Source organism: Natator depressus, chromosome 6 (assembly GCF_965152275.1).
Source record: "Natator depressus isolate rNatDep1 chromosome 6, rNatDep2.hap1, whole genome shotgun sequence".
NCBI lineage: Eukaryota > Metazoa > Chordata > Testudines > Cheloniidae > Natator > Natator depressus.
This window is the reverse complement of record NC_134239.1, coordinates 105,111,042-105,132,313: the sequence shown is the minus strand read 5'-3', so window position 1 is coordinate 105,132,313 and position 21,272 is coordinate 105,111,042. Positions and strand designations below refer to the sequence as shown.

The 21,272-nt window shown below is 43.3% G+C and overlaps 1 protein-coding gene across 1 annotated transcript in view; it reads right to left on the bottom strand.

Annotated features, from left to right (window-relative positions):
* Window positions 1-21,272, bottom strand: part of AK7 (adenylate kinase 7) — a 64,016-nt gene that overhangs the window by 7,471 nt on the left and 35,273 nt on the right. The window contains exons 11-16 of the mRNA XM_074956191.1: window positions 18,762-18,890; window positions 17,351-17,495; window positions 16,471-16,599; window positions 13,584-13,649; window positions 11,592-11,789; window positions 722-942 (exon numbers count right to left, since the gene is read on the bottom strand). Coding sequence (XP_074812292.1) covers window positions 722-942; window positions 11,592-11,789; window positions 13,584-13,649; window positions 16,471-16,599; window positions 17,351-17,495; window positions 18,762-18,890 — 888 coding nt within the window. The remainder of the gene's footprint in view (window positions 1-721; window positions 943-11,591; window positions 11,790-13,583; window positions 13,650-16,470; window positions 16,600-17,350; window positions 17,496-18,761; window positions 18,891-21,272) is intronic.

Sequence of the window (21,272 nt, the reverse complement as noted above, 5' to 3'; positions counted from 1 at the left end):
TTTCAATGTCTGAGTGGTTCTGCAAGTTTCAGCAAGTCCACCTGGAGACCATTTATAGTAGCACAAGACAGCTGGAATCTTTATGCCTACTGTGTGAGCAAAAGTGTGCAAAGGTAGCCAAAAAGGGAGCATGGAGAATGCACACAGGAGATGTGTTGATTCAGTGCATCTCCTTGAAAGCCTCATCTGGGGCAGCTCCAATGGTGCAGTAGTCTTTGCCCATCTGTGGCAAAATCCCAGAGGAGGGGTAAGGTGATGGTGTAACTCACTGTGGCACACTTGTGTAAGGGCTACTAAAGCCCTTTTTCTTCAGTTTCTTGCTCTGGAGTGTTCCAATCAATATCTGAAATCTCACTGGACATTTATAAGGCGTTAAGAGGAGGAAGATCATCAAGCTTGTTTTAAGGGTATTTTGGTAACGACACTCAAAAGCTTCTGTTGTAACTTTATTAATATTTGAATTCTTTAACAAGGGTCTCAAAATACATCCGATGAAGGAAATATGAAAACAAATATGCAACTTGGTATAGGAGACTACAGAGCAGATACCACACTTTTGAAATGGAATGACACTGCATAGCTCTGACCCAAGCATCACATGCATGCCCAAGTCAAACATTTTTGCATATGGTCAAATGATAAGACTACTGGAGATCCCATAACTGCTATTTTCTAAAACAGGTATATAATTAGGTTTGTGCAGAACTCTGTAATAACTTACCCACTCTTCCCAGTTTGCCACCTTTTCAGCCCTTTCCTCAGCGTCTTTACGCTCCTGTTCAGCATTGTCTTCTGCTTCTTTGGCAAGGCGTGCCTCGGCTGCTTTGCGTTCTAGTTCTTCCTTTTCTTCATCTGTCAAACCATAATTTCGAGGTTTTCCAGTTTCTTTGATGATCTCGTTTACAATAAGTCTGTTCTCAGGATCCTCAAACTTTGCTACATCTTTTAAACATAAGAACAAAGAACATAAGTGTCCTCATTAATTACAGGGGAAAGGGATTTCAATGATTATTGTGAGACCTTTAAAATATATTTGATATATTAGTTAAGGTTGGCCAACACTTTCCATCATAAAGAGCCTGTTTTCAGTTGTGGTAAACTGTGTCAAACTTCAACCATCTTGGCTGAAGTTTTCTATGCCAGGTGTCTGCTCAGGCTGACACATATAACGCTTCAGCTAAAATGATTGTCATTTCTGAGAATGAGATGGGAAAAAATATTGTTTTGCCCACTATTAAACAAATTCTTACAACTGTTTTATTGAGTAACTCTAGCACCCCCATACTTTGGAGCAAGGGCTTGAAATTTGGCAAGGGGGTGGTCTGCGGTAGGAATGTGCCTTCTACCATCCCTGCAAAAGTTCATCCATATTTGGCCAAGTGATGAGACTATGAGGAAAAAATGCAGTTCAGATTTAGGAGAGACTTGTTAACAAGTTTCGTGTCTAAGATCTCAAAGATGCCATCTGTAGCGAGGATGTTCCATCCCCACGCAGATTCTATCTGTTAGTAGATTTTACAAACACAATCACCATTGAGTGATTAATTGTGTATGCTGCAACAAGGCCGCAGACACTGAGCAAGATGCCTTGTAATTGCTCTTCCACTCTGCTGGGGTTGCTGTGGCAGTGGACACTGGCACTGAGAGCAGGGCGACTGTCTCTGTGCTCTCAATACTGTCTCTACTGGTGCCCAGGCAACATGGAGCAGCCTGACGTGAATGCAACGGGCTGAGGGACAGGAGGCAGAAGGAGTGGCAGGAGGTGAATAGAAGCATAGTTGAAGAATAGTTGGTGTTGGTCCTGCTTTGAGCAGGGGATTGGACTAGATGACCTCCGGAGGTCTCTTCCAACCCTAATATTCTATGATTCTAAGCAGGAAGGAGAGTGGGTTGCAGGAGCTGGAGGGTCCAGGCAAGCAGGGTTTTATTTGTTTTTTTTTTGGCCGGGGTGTGTGTGTTAAATAAGCACGGAGGGAGATGAGGGCTGGTGCAAAGGAACTGGGAAGGGTTTGGATACGGGCAGGGGGAAAGTAAGGAGGACAAGCCAAGGGCACAAGGGTTTATAACTACTAGAATACATCCAGAGCCTGGAATGGAACCCAGGAGTCCTGAGTCTCTGCTTTCCTCTGCTGTCATACACCATCCTGGCAACCGTGGATGTAGAATTCCTCTACACCAACATTCCACACAAAGATGGACTACAAGCAGTAAGGAACAGTATCCCCGATAATGTCATGGCAAACCTGGTGACTGAACTTGGTGACTTTGTCCTCACCCACAACTATTTCATATTTGGGGACAATGTACACCTTTAAGTCAGCGGCACTGCTATGGGTACCCGCATGGCCCCACAGTATGCCAACGTTTTTATGGCTGACTTAGAACAACGCTTCCTCAGCTCTCGTCCCCTGATGGCCCTATTCTACTTACACCACAAATCAGATGTCAAGAATTATAACATTCAAAAACCAGTCGGAGAACACTTCAACCTCCCTGGCCATTCAATGTCAGACCTAAAAGTTGCAATTCTCCAACAAAAAAACTTCAAAAACAGACTCCAATGAGAAACTGCAGAATTGGAACTAATTTGCAAACTGGACACCATTAAATTAGGCTTGAATAAAGACTGGGAGTGGATGGGTCATTACACAAAGTACAAACTATTTTCCCATGCTAATTTTTCCGCTACTGTTACTCACACCTTCTTGTCAACTGTTTGAAATGGACCATCCTGATAATCACTGCAAAAGTTTTTTTTTTCTCCTGCTGATAATAGCCCAGCTTAATTGATTAGTCTCATTATAGTTGGTATGGCAACACCCATTTTTTCATGTTCTCTGTGTATATATATCTTCCTACTGTATTTTCCACTGCATGCATCCGATGAAGTGGGTTTTAGCCCTCGAAAGCTTATGCCCAAATAAATTTGTTAGTCTCTAAGGTGCCACAAGTACTCCTTGGTTTTTTTTGCTGATACAGACTAACACAGCTACCATTCTCAAACCTGAATTTACAAAGTAAAGAAACTCCAGAACTAAGGTTGTCTACAATCTTAATTTACTGCATGTGCATATGAATGATTGCAACTTCCTGCTCTTTTTATACTGTCTTTGATTAGATGATCACATACTGTTTTTCCCCACAGGATCCCTAACAACAATACTTTAGTATTAACCATGGATAGAAACTTCCGTATCACATGGTCTACAATTCTGCTATTCATCTACCCATCTAAATGGTTAAGACTGCAATACAAATGCTACAGAAGTCATACTTAACTGCATAGCCTCAGAAATATACTTGTCTTTTTAAATAAGAGCTGAGATTATTTAAATAAAAGAGCCACAGAGGATACATCTACATAGCCCACAGCAGTGAGCCTCTGAGCCCAGGTAAACAGACTCTAGCTTGTGGGGCTCATACTAGTGCTCTAAAAATAGAAGCCCACCACGCTTTCTAGGCTTCAGAATCTGAGCTCAGCCCAAGCTGCAACTTCAAAGCACCATCTACACAGCTATTTTTAGAGGGCTAGCATGAGCCCTGCAACCCCAAGTCTGTCAACAGGGGCTGGGAGGCTCATTGCCCTAGGCCATGCAGGTGCACCCTTAAGGGGTCACAAAAACTGGGGAGCCCACAATTGAGGTCTTAAAAGGCAAGCACTGTTAAAAGGATAACACTGCTTTTCATTGAATAAAAGATTCTTTATCAGTGGTCTCAGCCACTGACTAAGCCTCCCTAGATTCCTGAGTTATCCCCAATTTGCAGATGGGAAAGCAGACAGAAGTTAAGTGCTTTACACAACTCGTGCAGAGAGAAAAATCCAGATAACTTGATACTTTCCTGTTTAAACCACAGTGCAGACATAAAAAAGCCAGCTCAGAAGGCCACATTTTTAATAGTTGGCAGTCTTCTAAAATCCTTGATGACAGTAAAATCATAAAATTCAAATATTTGGATCAATATTAAGAAAAAGCCACACATAAAAAAAAATTCCCTACTCTACAACAAAATTATATCCCCCTTGTGATTGGGCCAGCAACCTTTCATAAACTCTCTCATGGCCTAGAGTCAAATTACAGGCACCCTGCCTCAGTTTCCCCTCTTGGACTATTCATGTAAATTTCACTTCAGGCTTTTTCTTGATCAAAAGATATCCCTCCTTGGGAACTAGGTTTATCAATATAGATTAAATGATAAAACTCAAAACCAAGTCCCTTCATAAGTCCACACAACCCAAGGTTTCTCCCCTTCTTCTTTGGCCTTCCTACCTGAGCCCTTTACCATCCCTACCCTGCTTGTACCGGCCTCCCTGCCTAGTACACTTTCTACACACTCTACAACAACTTTCCGACTTTCCCCCCATTCATTGCAACTTCCTGCTCCTTTTATACTGTAAGGTGAAGTTCATGCTGTATTCAGGGTTGGCTTAGCCCCTGGCTCTTCAGCCCATGGGGCAAGCCCTACCCTGTTACATTCCCACTAAACCCAATACACCCAATCAGCTTCCCCCAGAAGAAGTGTGAGAAAACAATCAGGTTTGCTGTTCGATCTTCGGGTCACTAAATGTGGGCTGTGATGGACCTACTGGGGATGAGATTTGGAGTAAATCTCAGGAAAAACTTCCTAACTGTAAGAACAGTAGGACAATGGAACAGACTGCCCAGGGAGGTTGTGGAAGCTCCTTCACAGGAGGCTGGATAGCCATCTGTCTTGGATGGTTTAGCCACAGCAAATCCTGCATCTTGGCAGGGGGTTAGACTAAATGACCTGTGTGGTCCCTTCTAACCCCATGATTCTATGAGGTAGGGTGAGAGAAGTGAGTTGCAGAGCTAAAGAGCCTTTACTGAAATTATTCTTGCCATAAATCATCTTTTTGCACCAGAAAGCTGTAAACTTGCACACTTCAGTTGATTGCAGCTGCAAGGATAGAAGCAGTTCTGAAGGTAACCAGGACCTAAGCCTGTTGCTTTCAAGATGAAAGTCAAAATCTTAAATTGCATATGGAAATCAGCTGGAAGCTAGTGAAGACTGTGAAACATGGGTGTGATGTCCCTGTAAGAAGCACCACCAGGCAAAGCAGCATGCCTCCTTTGGCACTAGCTAGAGTTTCAGAATAGTCTTCAGGTGTAGCCCAAGGCAGAGGACAATGTAGTAATCTAATTATGAAGTGAAGTCAACATCAAAAAGAGAAAAAAAATCATTCTTATGAAGCACAGATTAAAAAACAAACCCATTCTAGAAAGAAAAAAGAAAAGGAGTACTTGTGGCACCTTAGAGACTAACCAGTTTATCTGAGCATGAGCTTTCGTGAGCTACAGCTCACTTCGTCGGATGCATAGCATATCGTGGAAACTGCAGAAGACATTATATACACACAGAGACCATGAAACAAAACTTACAACGCACACTTTACTTCTCTACAAAAGAAAAAGGACACTAAACTTTCTAAACTACTACAGGCTACAAGGGGCCACAGCAATGGTTCCCTCAACCCACCCAGCAATATTGTTAACCTATCCAACTATACTCTCAGCCCAGCAGAAGCAGCTGTCCTATCTCGGGGTCTCTCCTTCTGCCCCTCCACCCCCTCGAACATGATACAGTTCTGTGGTGACCTAGAATCCTATTTTCGACGTCTCCGACTCAAGGAATATTTCCAAAATACCTCTGAACAACATAATGATCCACAGAGGCCTGCCTACCAACATTACAAAAAGAAGGATTCTAGGTGGACTCCTCCTGAAGGTCGAAACAGCAGACTGGACTTCTACATAGAGTGCTTCCGCCGACGTGCACGGGCTGAAATTGTGGAAAAGCAGCATCACTTGCCGCATAACCTCAGCCGTGCAGAACACAATGCCATCCACAGCCTCAGAAACAACTCTGACATCATAATCAAAAAGACTGACAAAGGAGGTGCTGTTGTCATCATGAATAGGTCGGAATATGAACAAGAGGCTGCTCGGCAGCTCTCCAACACCATATTCTACAAGCCATTACCCTCTGATCCCACTGAGAGTTACCAAAAGCATCTACAGCATTTGCTCAAGAAACTTCCTGAAAAAGCACAAGATCAAATCCGCACAGACACACCCCTGGAACCCCGACCTGGGATATTCTATCTACTACCCAAGATCCATAAACCTGGAAATCCTGGGCGCCCCATCATCTCAGGCATTGGCACCCTGACAGCAGGATTGTCCGGCTATGTAGACTCACTCCTCAGGCCCTACGCTACCAGCACTCCCAGCTACCTTCGAGACACCACTGACTTCCTGAGGAAACTACAATCCATTGGTGATCTTCCTGATAACACCATCCTGGCCACTATGGATGTAGAAGCCCTCTACACCAACATTCCACACAAAGATGGACTACAATCCATCAAGAACACTATCCCCGATAATGTCACGGCTAACCTGGTGGCTGAACTTTGTGACTTTGTCCTTACCCATAACTATTTTACATTTGGGGACAATGTATACCTTCAGATCAGCGGCACTGCTATGGGTACCCGCATGGCCCCACAGTATGCCAACATTTTTATGGCTGATTTAGAACAACGCTTCCTCAGCTCTCGTCCCCTAACGCCCCTACTTTACTTGCGCTATATTGATGACATCTTCATCATCTGGACCCATGGAAAAGAAGCCCTTGAGGAATTCCACCATGATTTCAACAATTTCCATCCCACCATCAACCTCAGCCTGGTCCAGTCCACACAAGAGATCCACTTCCTGGACACTACAGTGCTAATAAACGATTGTCACATCAACACCACCCTATACCGGAAACCTACTGACCGCTATTCCTACCTACATGCCTCCAGCTTTCACCCTGACCACACCACACGATCCATCGTCTACAGCCAAGCTCTGCGATACAACCGCATTTGCTCCAACCCCTCAGACAGAGACAAACACCTACAAGATCTCTATCAAGCATTCTTACAACTACAATACCCACCTGCGGAAGTGAAAAAACAGATTGATAGAGCCAGAAGAGTTCCCAGAAGTCACCTACTACAGGACAGGCCTAACAAAGAAAATAACAGAACGCCACTAGCCGTCACCTTCAGCCCCCAACTAAAACCCCTCCAACGCTTTATTAAGGATCTACAACCTATCCTGAAGGATGACCCAACACTCTCACAAATCTTGGGAGAAAGGCCAGTCCTTGCCTACAGACAGCCCCCCAACCTGAAGCGAATACTCACCAACAACCACATACCACACAACAGAACCACTAACCCAGGAACCTATCCTTGCAACAAAGCCCGTTGCCAACTGTGCCCACATATCTATTCAGGGAACACCATCACAGGGCCTAACAACATCAGCCACACTATCAGAGGCTCGTTCACCTGCACATCCACCAATGTGATATATGCCATCATGTGCCAGCAATGCCCCTCTGCCATGTACATTGGTCAAACTGGACAGTCTCTACGTAAAAGAATAAATGGACACAAATCAGATGTTAAGAATTATAACATTCATAAATCAGTCGGAGAACACTTCAATCTCTCTGGTCACGCAATCACAGACATGAGGGTCGCTATCTTAAAGCAAAAAAACTTCAAATCCAGACTCCAGCGAGAAACTGCTGAATTGGAATTCATTTGCAAATTGGATACTATTAATTTGGGCTTGAATAGAGACTGGGAGTGGCTAAGTCATTATGCAAGGTAGCCTATCTCCCCTTGTTTTTTTTCCTACAAACCCCCCCCAAGACGTTCTGGTTAAACTTGGATTATTGCTGTGCACATTGTAAGATGAGCTATTGCCAGCAGGAGAGTGAGTTTGTGTGTGTGGTTTTTGGAGGGGGGTGTGTGTGTGGGGGGGGTGAGAAAACCTGGATTAGTGCTGGAAATGACCCACCTTGATTATCATGCGCATTATAAAGAGAGGTTTCAAAGAGGGATGGGCTATTACCAGCAGGAGAGTGAGTTTGTATGTGTGTGTGTGGGGGGGGGAGGGAAGGGTGAGAAAACCTGGATTTGTGCTGGAAATGGCCCTACTTGATGGTCACTTTAGATAAGCTGTTACCAGCAGGCGAGTGGGGTGGGAGGAAGTTTTGTTTCATGATCTCTGTGTGTATATAATGTCTTCTGCAGTTTCCACGATATGCTATGCATCCGATGAAGTGAGCTGTAGCTCACGAAAGCTCATGCTCAAATAAACTGGTTAGTCTCTAAGGTGCCACAAGTACTCCTTTTCTTTTTACGAATACAGACTAACACGGCTGTTACTCTGAAACCCATTCTAGGCAAGTGCTACTACCTAGACTTCCAGATGAATATGTGTGAATATAACTAACAAACGATGGGCAAACCCCCTCAATCAAGAAGGCAGAAATAATTACCACTTCTTCCATTTGCTTTCCCTGTCTAATAGCATTCCTTGGTCTTCCCTGAACTGAGACGAAGGCCTTGTCTCCACTGGCAAGTTTCTGCGCAGTAAAGCAGCTTTCTGCAGTGCAACTCCCAAGGTTTACACATTGCTAAGCTACTTTGTGCGCAGAAACGCCTCAGTTGCAGCGTTGCAAAAGAACCACCTCCACGAGAGTTGTAAGCCTTACAGCACCGAGGCTCCAGCGCTGTATTGGCAGTATAAATACATTACAGTGCAGAAAGCAATCAGTTGGCCTCTGGAAGTGTCCCGGAATCCCTCAAGTGGCCACTCTGCTCATTGTTTTGAACTCGGCTGGCTGCCGTGAAGGCATGTGCCCTTCCCCTTTCAAAGCTCCATTTCTGACAAGTGTTGGGGAGGGAGACAGGGGCTGATGTCGGGGTTTCCCCCTCCCCCTGTCTCAGGACTGTTGCTTCCTGCTGCTGTCTGAACTTACAAGACAGCATGCTGACACACTCTCTGTCCCCCAAAACACACTCTTTCCTGCCCCCTCCATACACACACACTCCCTGTCACACACTCTGCCCCCCTTTCCCCACACTTCAGTTGAAAAGCAGCTGGCAATGTAGGAAAATGCCCACAGAACAAGGGATTGGGAAACCTGCATCATGTGACGCTGTGCCTGCCCCTTGAGGCATTGCAAACCCTTCCCAAAGCACCCTGCGGCCAGTTGCACAGTGGAATAGCTACTACAATGCACTGCTCTCTTTGCCCTTGCAAGAGCTGCTGATGTGGATGCGCTCCACCGTCACAAGGAGCGCAGTGTGGACACACAATAGCAGTTTAACTCTAGTGCTTTAATAAAAGGGGTATAACTTGTTGGGCAGAAACTTGCTAGCGTAGACATACCCTTAGCTAGCTAACCTGCATCCAACTCCCACTTTAGAAAGACATTGAGGTAAGTCAATCAACTTCACCATCTGGATCTGATAAGGAATGCTGTGGAGCCAGTTGCATCTGCATACTAGATGTAGAACTGATCAATGAAATTGTTTTTAATTGTTCACTTTATTAATATAACTTCATAAGCAAAGTTTTATTAACATTCATTCATAAAACCGGTTACCCCAATAACTGGCTAATTGAGTTTCACTTTCAATCCAATTGCTGCTTAAATCGCTGAAACTTACACTGTTTCAACATTGTAACTTCTGTTCACTGTTTGCCATTCCTGACACTTGTCCATATTGTAACTCAAACTCCATTTTAGCTTGTCCCAAACTCCATTTTAAAATGCTCACTTCATTTTGTAAAAGCTTGCTGCAACCTTCATTTTTGCAAAACCCTGCTGTAATCTTATTAGTTTAGTTTAGATGTGTGAATGAGGTATGTATGGATGATGGAATCAACCTCCAGCCCCAGCCTGTCCTGATGAAATAAAGTGTAAACACCCAACAGCTAAGGATGCAGACAACAGCGCTGACAAAGTAAGAGGAGTCCACCCTCAAAAGAAAAGAACAAAAGTACAATTGAAGAAACATCAAAGCCAGGTCCTAGGCTGAAAGTCATGTCTGCAATTGACAGGTGATCAATCACACCGAACCCAGAGGCAGCGTGACACAGCAAGACCTATAGACTCTGGATTCAAACTAAAGCCTACAAAAAGGATGGGTGAGATGGAAGACTTTGAAGGGTAACATTCTGCTGCCAACATGGAAGGGCATCGGTGCATGCCCAACAGAGACCCAGCTCTTCCTTGTGCCCTGCTTTCCTGGCCAGTTAGCCGCCACAAGCTACAAACCTAAGCCACGAACTCAAGCTACATTCAGGACTGGTAACTATACAGCAGCTGCAGAACCTGTATGTGTGTATGAACGAACGTGTGAATGAATGTGAAACTGAATGAAATGTTATAGCTGTAACTGACTGCCTACTATGATTCTTTTTGTATTCACAATAAATGTGACATTTTGTCTTATCCCCTTTAATAAGATCCTGCTGATTTTTTATTTTATTGGTTTAACATAGAGGCACCAGAGCTCAAATATTCTCATTATTTCCCCATGTGCCCTCCTATATGCTTTGAATGGGAAGGACAATAGAATAGACGCTTCTGAAATACAATATAAGAACCCTCAGGACAGATGAAAAATTACCTAATGTTATTACCCACTAGGACCTCTTAGGGAAAAAAAGGAATGGAATTCCTCATGAGCAACTCTACCTATGCTTTCAAAGGTCCAAAAATATGTCAACTACACTTCATGGTCAGTGTGACAAATCTGAAAGGATCAATATGGACACATGGTCTTTGTCCATTGCAGAAGATTTCCTACCAGTACAAGTAGCACAATCTCTGTACCATATTTATAGAATCATAGGACTGGAAGGGACCTTGAGAGGTCTGTAGATGATCTGCTCAAGGACTGAATGGAAGGAAAAAAAAAAAAATCTGGGAACTCCAGGTATCACCAGGGTTGTTTCACCATAACATTCTCATTATCTGAGTCCACAAAAGGGACATTCAAGACAGGGTGATAATTAGTGTGATTATCCATATCAAGGTATAGCCTTTTTGTGCGCAGGCTGAAAATAGCTTCTTTAAGCAATGCTGGCATATTGCTCTCACTTTGTTTCTGAATAATCAGGCTCGATTCACCAACCCCAAGAGTTCCAGTGATCAGGTTTTGTGGATGGTATGTTGGAAGACATTTGGGGGGGGGGAGGTGAAGGGGGATTTCAAAAATTTCTTATGTCATAGTCAATCAGAAGCATTAAAAGAGTTCCCTCCCCAGTGCCCTAGCCATCTTCATGCTTCATCTGTTGCAGATCATTTATATACCATCATGACTTGTGAGAACAAACCTGAGGGAAAGGTTTATTGGGAGCCATGATATTGAAAATCAAGGACTGGATATTATTGTACGAATTCACCAGACCATCAACAGTGGGGTCTGTGTTCTCATTATAAAAGGATAGTTCACTTAGCCTCCAAAAGTGGAACCTTTAAAATGGGTACATTGTATGAGCCAATGGCAGTTAGATGTACATTTCCCCAAATTATAAGAGTAAACAAACACTCCTGCAGTAGTGCAAGCATGTTCTTAGATTTGTACTTCAGTGACCATTAAAATATGCCATTTTATCTATGTAAAAATATTGTATTGTATTGTATTTCCATGGAAGAAAAATATACTATGTTTCTAATGGCTTATATAAAAGTTTGCTTTTATTCCATACCAATAAACTGTGGATGTATTTCAAGTTCATCAAAATAGTTGACAACAGTCTCATCTTCAGTGTTTAACTCTCTGAAGAGACTGAGAGTTCTCAAGAACCGGTCCTGAGTATAATGAGTTCCAGCCACAACACTCTCTGGAAGATTCATTACTCTGTTTTTTAGGAATTCATCTGAGGCATTCAAAGAAATAACATATTCTGTGGAAAAAAAACATTTTTGAGAGTTAGACGTAATGTCATAATTTTTGTTTTATTTTTCTGCTATCACTAGATATCATCTATGAATAACAAATTCCAAACTACTAGTGAATAGAAACAGATGTCAAATCTTTAAATCTCTCCATACAAAACGGCATTACAGAATGCTCTGTCTCCAACTGTGTACACTTGTAGCAATTCACCAATATTTAACAGTAAACAAAAGTGCTTTGGAAAGAACCCTGATGTTCCAATGTTATCTCAGTTAAAAACCGTAAAGTTTAACTACAAACTATGGACCACATCCTACCACCCTTACTTATTGAACTCAATGGGACTATCTGTGGTGTAAGGGACTACTCAACATGAGTAACAGTGGCAGAATCTAGTCTAAAGCCCCACAGAAAGCTACTATACACACCAGTCAAAATGCTTTAAATAGTAAAATCTGAAAAGATCTATGTGAATTGTGTGGCCAATGTAGTAAATAGGACTGGAAAACTTAACTCATCTATTCAAAAGACCTCATGGACTAGATTACTACAGTCTGGGATTTCTAATCTCATAAATAAATGTACTTATGCTCGGGTTAAGTAAACTATCATGCACCTAAGCAGTACAGAAAAATAAAATATGCCAGATGCAATATAATTTAGTATCACTGTTATCTGTAGTACAGTGGTAGGGAAAAATACTGGAAGGGCATGTAAAAACATTTTACTTTGTATTAGTTTAACAGTCTCAATTTTTTATTCTTTATAAAATAAAAATCTTTATTCATATTTTTATTCAGCTTCAGTGAAAATGCTACCTATGCTGACAGGTGGGCTTCTCCTGTCGGTATAGGCAATCCACTTCCCTGAGAGGCAGTAGCTACGGTAACAGGAGAAGCCCTCCCATTGACATCACGCCAGGAGGTAATCAGTATACTTGTGTTGCTAGGAATGTGGATTTTCCATGCCCTTGAGCAACATAGTTATACTGACATAAGTTGCTAGTGTAGACTTAGGGCTAGTCTACTCTGGCAACGCTAAAGCGCTGCATGGCAGCGCTGCCACCTCCATGAGGGGCGTAGCTACCAGAACGGGGAGTGCAGCTCCCAGGGCTGGTGCACTGTCTACACTGGCACTTTACAGCGCTGAAACTTGCTGTGCTCAGGGGGGTGTTTTTTCACCCCCCTGGGCGAGAACTTTGCAGTGCTGTAAAGCGCCAGTGTAGACAAGCCCTAAGCCTCAGATAAAACTGCCATTAAAGTCAAAGGAAATAAGGACTAATTTATCTAATTTTATAAATACCATTGTAAATTGGTGAAGCAGTTTAGCAAAGTCAAGCAGTAACATCTTTTCTCGGGGAGAAATTTATAGAACCAGGTACAGCATAACAGTCAGTAAAACTCAGAAAATGAACAAAAATGCTTCCCACCTCAGCATAGCCATGGGTCGAGAGTGCAACTTTCTCCCATATAGTCACTCTTCTTTTCTTGGAACAGCTGTGTTTTTGGATCTCCCCTGCAGATCCTGTTGCCAGGGTCATCATAGTGCATCACAATGATTTATTCATGTTTTCACTTTAAAAATGTGGACTACAAGTGTCTCAATTTATGAATAGAAGAAGCTGCTTGGTTCAAAAGTTAGTGCTTCATCATCTGTTGCTGTCTGTCTAGAGGTCTGGACCAAATCTTTGTTCCAATGAGATTAGGGCCACTATATGCTTAAATCCAGCAACAGAAGGAGTGCTTCTTAATGGTGTGAGTATTCTTTTAAAACTCTGCCCTTTGTAGTACAGCAAACTTACCAGGAGTGATTAATTTATCATAGCGAGGCACTTTGCTTCTTGTCTCTTCTTCCTCATCATCTTCAACTAAAATAAAAGTACAATATAATTAACACTGTCACCTGAAGAAACTATATTACTAACGTTAACTAAAGAGGTGCTAGTAACAATATCTGTCCTTTATGTAGTACCAGTTCTTTATATGGTCAAATGACACTAACTAATGAATCCTGACAGCACCATTGTGAGATAGGTGGGTAAATAATTCAGAAAAAAAAGTTTAGATACTTCTAAATAAGAAGCACAAATGATGCTAGATCTTCATGATTCAGAAGAGTTCTATTGTTTAAAATTAGCTTGGTGCATATTCATTCTCTCTCTCTTTCTCTCTTCTCCCCCCTCCCCCGCCCCCCATATGGTATATGAACATCGGACACAGAGATCCTGCCAGCCAATGCAGGATTCTGCTGAGAGACACACTTTTCTACCTCTCTGAGCAGGAGCAGCATGCACACCCACCATCTTCTGGCCAACTCCTGCTACTAGCAATAGAATATATACTAGCTGTTTTGCGGGGCTGGGGTGGACATGTCTGCAAATGTGTAGACAATGCCTGCTTAGAGACTTGGGGAAAGATCCTCAACTGGTGTAAATCACATAGCTCCATTGACTTCAGTGATTTTCAGTGGAGTTATGCTGATATACATGAACTGAAGCTCTGGGCTGGCCGATTAGCTGGACTCTTTTCTTAAAGCAGTCCTGTGGAATTCTTACATAGGTGGAATAGGCTCCTATACTATTTCCCCCCAACAACTCACTATAAACTAGCTCAGCACACAGAAGGACTGAGCCCTCCATGTTTGTACATTTATTTATTCATTCCTTTATTTACCAGGACATATTTTGAAAACACTAACTTCCTTAACTAAAATGAAGTGATGTAGAATCCTTCAATTGTACGCTTCTTGGGAAAGGGACTGTTTTTATATTTGTGTCCTATACAGCAATCAGCATAATGCTGGTGGTGAACATATAACAAATAATAATACTCTGCATAGAATCATAGAACTGGAAAGGACCTAGAGGTCATCTAGTCCAGTCCCCTGCACTCGTGGCAGGACTAAGTATTATCTAGACCATTCCTGACAGGTGTTTATCTAACCTGCTCTTAAAAATCTCCAGTGATGGAGATTCCACAATCTCCCTAGGCAATTTATTCCAGTGCTTAACCACCCTGAAAGTTAGGAAGTTTTTCCTAATGTCCAACCTAAACCTTCCTTGCTGCAATTTAAGCCCATTGCTTCTTGTCCTATCCTCAGAGGTTAAGAAAAACAAATTTTCTTCCTCCTCTTTGTAACAACCTTTTACGTACTTGAAAACTATTATCATGTCCCCTTTCAGTCTTCTCTTTTCCAGACTAAACAAACCCAATTTTTTCAGTTTTCCCTCAGAGGTCATGTTTTCTAGACCTTTAATTATTTTTGTCGCTCTTCTCTGGACTCTCTCCAATTTGTCCACATCCTTCCTGAAATGTGGTGCCCAGAACTGGACACAATACTCCAGTTGAGGCCTAATCAGTGCGGAGTAGAGCAGAAGAATTACTTCTCGTGTCTTGGTTACAACACTCCTGCTAATACATCCCAGTAGTATGTTCACTTTTTTTTTGCAACAGCATTACACTGTTGACTCTTATTTAGCTTGTGTCCACTATGACCCCCAGATCCCTTTCTACAGTACTTCTTCCTAGGCAGTCATTTCCCGTTTTGTATGTGTGTAACTGATTGTTCCTTTCTAAATGGAGTACTTCACATTTGTCCTTATTGAATTTCATCCTATTTACTTTGGACCATTTCTCGATTTCTCCAGTTTGTCCAGATCATTTTGAATTTTAATCCTACCCTCCAAAGCAGTTGCAACCCCTCTCAGCTTGATATCGTCTACAAACTTTATAAGTGTACTCTCTATGCCATTATCTAAATCATTGAAGATACTGAACAGAACCAGACCCAGAACTGATTCCTGCGGGACCCCACTCATTATGCCCTTCCAGCATGACTGTGATCCACTGATAACTATTCTCTGGGAACGGTTTTCCAACCAGTTTTGCACCCACCTTATAGTAGCTCCATCTAGGTTGCATTTCCCCAGTTTATGAGAAGGTCATGTGAGACAGTATCAAAAGCTTTACTAAAGTCAAGATATGTTGGATCATATTAAAGAAGTTCTGTATTAAAATCACAAATGAGTTTGATTCCCCATAGTTTAAATTCCAGGGCATTAAACTATGCAGGAGAGTGGGGTGGGGGGAGAGAAAACCTTTTGAAGTGATAATCAAGGTGGGCCATTTCCAGCACATTTCCAGGAGTTAACAAGAACGTCTTGAGGAACAGTGGGGGGGGAGGGGGGAATAAACAAGGGGAAATAGTTTTACTTAGTATAATGACTCAACCACTCCCAGTCTCTATTCAAGCCTAAGTTAATTGTATCCAATTTGCAAATTAATTCCAATTCAGCAGTCTCTATTTCCCCTTGTTTATTCGCTCCCCCCCCCACTGTTCCTCAGACGTTCTTGTTAACTCCTGGAAATGTGCTGGAAATGGCCCACCTTGATTATCACTTCAAAAGGTTTTCTCTCCCTCCACCCCACTCTCCTGCTGGTAATAGCTCATCTTAAGTGATCACTCTCCTTACAATGTGTATTTTTTCATGGTCTGTGTGTATATAAATCTCCTCACTGTTTTTTCCACTGAATGCATCCGATGAAGTGAGCTGTAGCTCACGAAAGCTTATGCTCAGATAAATTGGTTAGTCTCTAAGGTGCCACAAGTACTCCTTTTCTTTTTACTATATTTGCCCTTTTCCAGTCTTCATACATACATAACAAATACAGCAGAACTCTGTAACTTACGATTAAATAGATCTTTTGCCTGGTCATAGGTCTTTGGAAACCCATCCAAAATATATCCTTGATTCTTGCAAGGCATAGACTTTAGCTTTTCTTTCATGAATCTAATCACATACTGATCATCCAGACGACCTGAAAATTTAACATATGCATTCAAATAGAGTTAACCTATGTATGATTTATGTGGAAGATGAACATCTGAAAGATTTTACTAACATTTTTATACGCTTGTCAGAGAGTCTTTGAGTTGAGATCTGAGAATGCCTAACAGGCCTTAAAGTATTTTACAAACATGGGTAAGCATTATTTACCCTTCACCAAAACGGGGGAACCAAAGAACAAAAAGTTAACTGATTTTTTTCAAGGTTAGTTGCAATCAAGAAACCCAGTAAAACCTGGCTAGCTTTTTACTTTAAGTGACATTAATTAGGCTTTCACTTCTGAAAGGTAAGCATGATATAATTAATTAGAAAATATTCTTGCCAAGAATCTAGAGAGACTGAATATAGAGCTGTAAGTAAAATGTCAGTTTGTAGTGTCAAAAGGGCTGCATAAAAATATATGCAGAAAACAATTGCTACTATTATAATAGCTTTTCAGTGTTTAAAAATGTATATGACTTTTAACAGACACATTAGGTCAAATTTTGCCCCGTTACTCTCATACAATCCCAATTATTTCAGTGGAATTGCACAAAGGTAAGTGAGGTAAAGGTTCATAACACTGCAAACAGAGGGCATGACCCTTGCCTTCAATGGGAGCTATAAGGTCTAAAGGTACAGGCACAAATCAATTTCCTGATTTTTCATTTGTATAAAAGTTACATCTATTAACTAAAATCCAGGCTACCATTATCAGTATGCCTTTCCCTTTTACGCCTTACCTCCATTCTGCTCCATGTTTTCTTTGACTCCATCTAAGAGTTCTTGTGCCTCTTCTATACTGTTCCCTTCTTCTTCTTCATCTTCTTCTCCCTCCTCTCCCACCTCTTCAGTTTCCACTGTTTCTTTAGGAGCAATAATTTTTTCCTATATACAAAAATAAGGTTCAAAAATAGTTTGGCTAAATTCTGCCTTTGGTATTAAACAGGTATAATTAAGGACAACATTTGGGCAACTGTCCGCATCTTAGTTTCAGACTTATAGCTGAAAGCCTGTGCTGTCACACAGGTGTAATTCATAAAGTTATGTATGTAAAAAAGCCAATAATGGCTCAGGTAGATGGTAACAGACCATGAATCCCAATGATGATTGAACCTGGTGATATTTTAAACAAAAAGCGCTCTCAGCCATGCTTGTAGCTGTTTCCATTGCTTCACATTGGTTCAACAGACATTCTAGGCTTAAGAGTGATCTTTGGGGTTACTGTGTGTGCTGATTGTGTTGTGTGGCTGGTTTTGTTGATTTGTGTGTGGGGAGTGTTGTGTGGATGGCAAATGAGGGGAATGTGCCACAGTGACGGTCTATGTGTATTTGGGATTATTGTATATGCTGGTTATGTTGTAGAGGGGAGGCTATGTTGTGGGTAGGGGGGAGTTGTGCAGATTCCTTCATACAACCAATGAAATTTTTGCATGCAAAATAGGTGTAGACTAAGGGCGGTGATTGGGTTGATATCACAATGGTCTAGGACCCTTGGCATGGCATAGACACATGCCTTCCTGTAGGTGTACACAGTATGGGTGTAACTCAAAGTCAAAATGGCCGAGAACTTAAAAATTAGATGGTAACAGACTCCGAATCCTAGTGATGATTGAACCTGGTGATATTCTGAACAAAAAGAGCTTTCAACTGTTCTTGTAGCTTTTTCCAGCTTCACACGGACGCAGACATTCCAGGCTTCAGAGTGACACACATAAGAACATAAGACACACGGAGTGACAATCCTGGAATTTTATTATATAGATATGGAGCTCATCTAAGGCTCTAAGCTGTGAGGTTCTGAGCCATCTTCACTAATTACAGTCAGTTAAAATAAGGCATGCTCAGTACTCAGCATGTCACAAGATCATGCCTTTACAGCCTAGGTTAAATAAAATATTTTTTGGCTTTTGCAGATACTGAAAAATGGAAAAGGCAGGGATTAGTTTCAACAGCAACAGTTGGGCATCTACAATGGAGTTAGGATATTTTTAATTCCTCATTGCATTCTACTAGAAGAAGGTTATTTCCTATGGTCGTTCTTCAACTTCTAAATCACAGTTTTCTAACTAATTCATAAATGATTACAAACATTTTACATTTTAAAACTATGAAAACCAAAATAATAATCCTAAAGAAGAGTTACCCACGTACCAGATTTTCCATTGCTTCAGAAATTACATCCTTTATTTTAATGTGATGTAGCATATAGTGTCTGCAGAGTTCTTCAGCAATGGTAGATTTCCCAACTGCAGGAGGACCAAGAACACAAATTTTGACTGGCTGAAAGAAAAAAGATAAAAAGGAATTAAGCAAATAGTGTGATTGTTTTAAATGACTGGTCTTTCCCCTAGGACCAGTAGAAAATATATGAACAAACAAATTAACATACAATTGGATACCTATTTTAGATGAACTTTCAGTGTATAAATTCTGCCCTTGGATGTCCTATTTCTGGAGCTCAGTGTCTCCTACAATTCCTGACATCTGGGCAGCTCTCCTCTCTCTGCAGCTTACAGAGATGGATCAGAGTTTTGGAGCCACATGGTATGGCCATGCTCCCTCAGCTCCTACTTTCCTCCAGTTTTTCTGACACTGACATGTGTGGACAGTGGTTTTTAAAGCTCCCAGTTTACATCTGCCTATGGTTTTGGGTTGCGGGGGGAGGGAAATGTCAAAATTTGGGGCAGGGCTGAGCAGCAATTGTCCTCCCAGCCTCTCTTCCCCCGTTGGCCAGTTTTTTTAGCCGTGTGTTGGAACCCTCTGGAACCTGGGCTGCAGTGCATCCTGCCGGCTCCTCTGGACCTTCTGGATATGGCAGAGTACCCTAAAAAGCACCAAATGAAATCCAAATGGTGCTCCACCTGTGAGACTGCCTTCCCAGGCTCAGCAGACAGTGATGCGTACCCAGCCTACACCCAGCCTTCTACCCCTAATTCTGTTAGGTCCCAGTGCTATGAGTCAGGCAGGCGTGTGGAATCCCCTCGCCACCAGAGCAGCTGTGGTTCCGACATGGCAAAAATGGACCAAGAATCTATAGGCAGGGCAGGGAGAGGCTCCAAGTATGAGGAGGGCCTAGTGAACCAACTCAGGGGGTAATTCCCAGTGGGCCCCTGGAGAAAAGAGAAAGCAGATTTACAAGGTCACAAATCCCCCCCTCCCCCCAAGTTCTAAAAATGGATCCTGAGCACTCTGGAAAAAGAAACAGGGATCATAAGTAGGGTGACCATATTTCCTTATGCTGAACACGGGACACCTGGTAACATTACTCGTATTCAAGTGATTTAAGCAGCAATCAATCGTACAAACATTCAAATTAACATCAAGTTGACTGAGCCCCTGTTAAAAAGAAATATTGCGTAGTTGGATTCTTTTTATTTACCTTATTATCTTTAAGGCTTTAGGGTTCACATGGGGAGGGGTGACACACATGCACTCCCATTCACCTCTCTCACAGGGGGTGGGAGTGAGACCAACCAACCCACCCCGCCCTGCCCAGCGCTCACCGCCCTCCATGCCTGGCTGGCCAGGCCCCCGGGACCGACCTGCCTCTCCTGGTTCCTGGCACCGCATCTTCCTGAGGCAACATGTTGGGGGGGGGCGGGTGTGTGTGCACACAGGGTCACATGCCCTCCCCGTCCCCAGATTTCTGCTACCAGGGTTCACACCAGAATGTGGCCAGCAGCAACCTTTCAGCACTGTATGGGAGGGAAGGGACAGGAGCTGCTTCCAGCTGCAGGAGAGAGGGCGGGGCAGGGATGACCTAGCCCATCTCTTGGCAGAGCTCCCCTATCTCCCCTCCACCCCACCGCTCCCGGGTGGCTGGAAGCAGCTTGTCCCTTCCTGCCCGCACAGTGACAAAAGGCAGCTAACACCTCAAGGCTGCCGCTGGCCACTGACATAACCCAGCCACCTCTTGTCCCTCAGCTACAGTGCAAGCAGGAAGGGTTAAGCCCTAGGGATGCATTGTGCACCAGGGCCCAGGGAACTTGACTGTAGGGGCTTCAGCGAACCCAGGACAGGGGGGATGAAGAGGGTGCTAAGCCTCTGCTATGGAGCCTGCAGGTTCAGGCGTGAACAGGCTGGAAATCGCTTCCCCTCTGCCACTCCAGAGCATAGTTGAGGGGCGAAGTGGCTTCCCCATGCCAGCACTGTGTGGGGCTTTGGCACATACAGGTCTCGGCTCTTCCTGGCCAGTGCCCCAGGCCAGAGGGTCTTGGGATTTCCCAGGGCACCAGCCCAGCCAGACGCAGTAGGGGAAGGAAAGAGCCTGCTGGCCAGGCTGGTGGTGAGTTCAGTGCTCTGACCAGGGGCTGGTTTTCTGCCCAGTGCTGGGAGCAGGACATGTCCTGCCAGTGGGGATATGGAGGAGTAGCAGGGCTGCGGGGGGGGGGGGCCCACGGGAAGGGACAATGCAGGGGACAGCGAGAGGGGGAGCATGTAAAGGGCCAATGGGTGAGCAGCAGAGGCGACATATAACCAGTCACCACCTGCCCTCACTCACCAGCCACCGCAGCTCACAGGCAGTGCCAGCTGGAAATGGGGGGGGGGCCCTGCTGGCCATGAGCCAGCATGCAGCAGGGGCTGCGCTAATGGACCAGCCCCTGCCACCAGCCTTGCACACCCACCCCCATAGTCAGCCACTGGACCCAAGCCATTTACCGC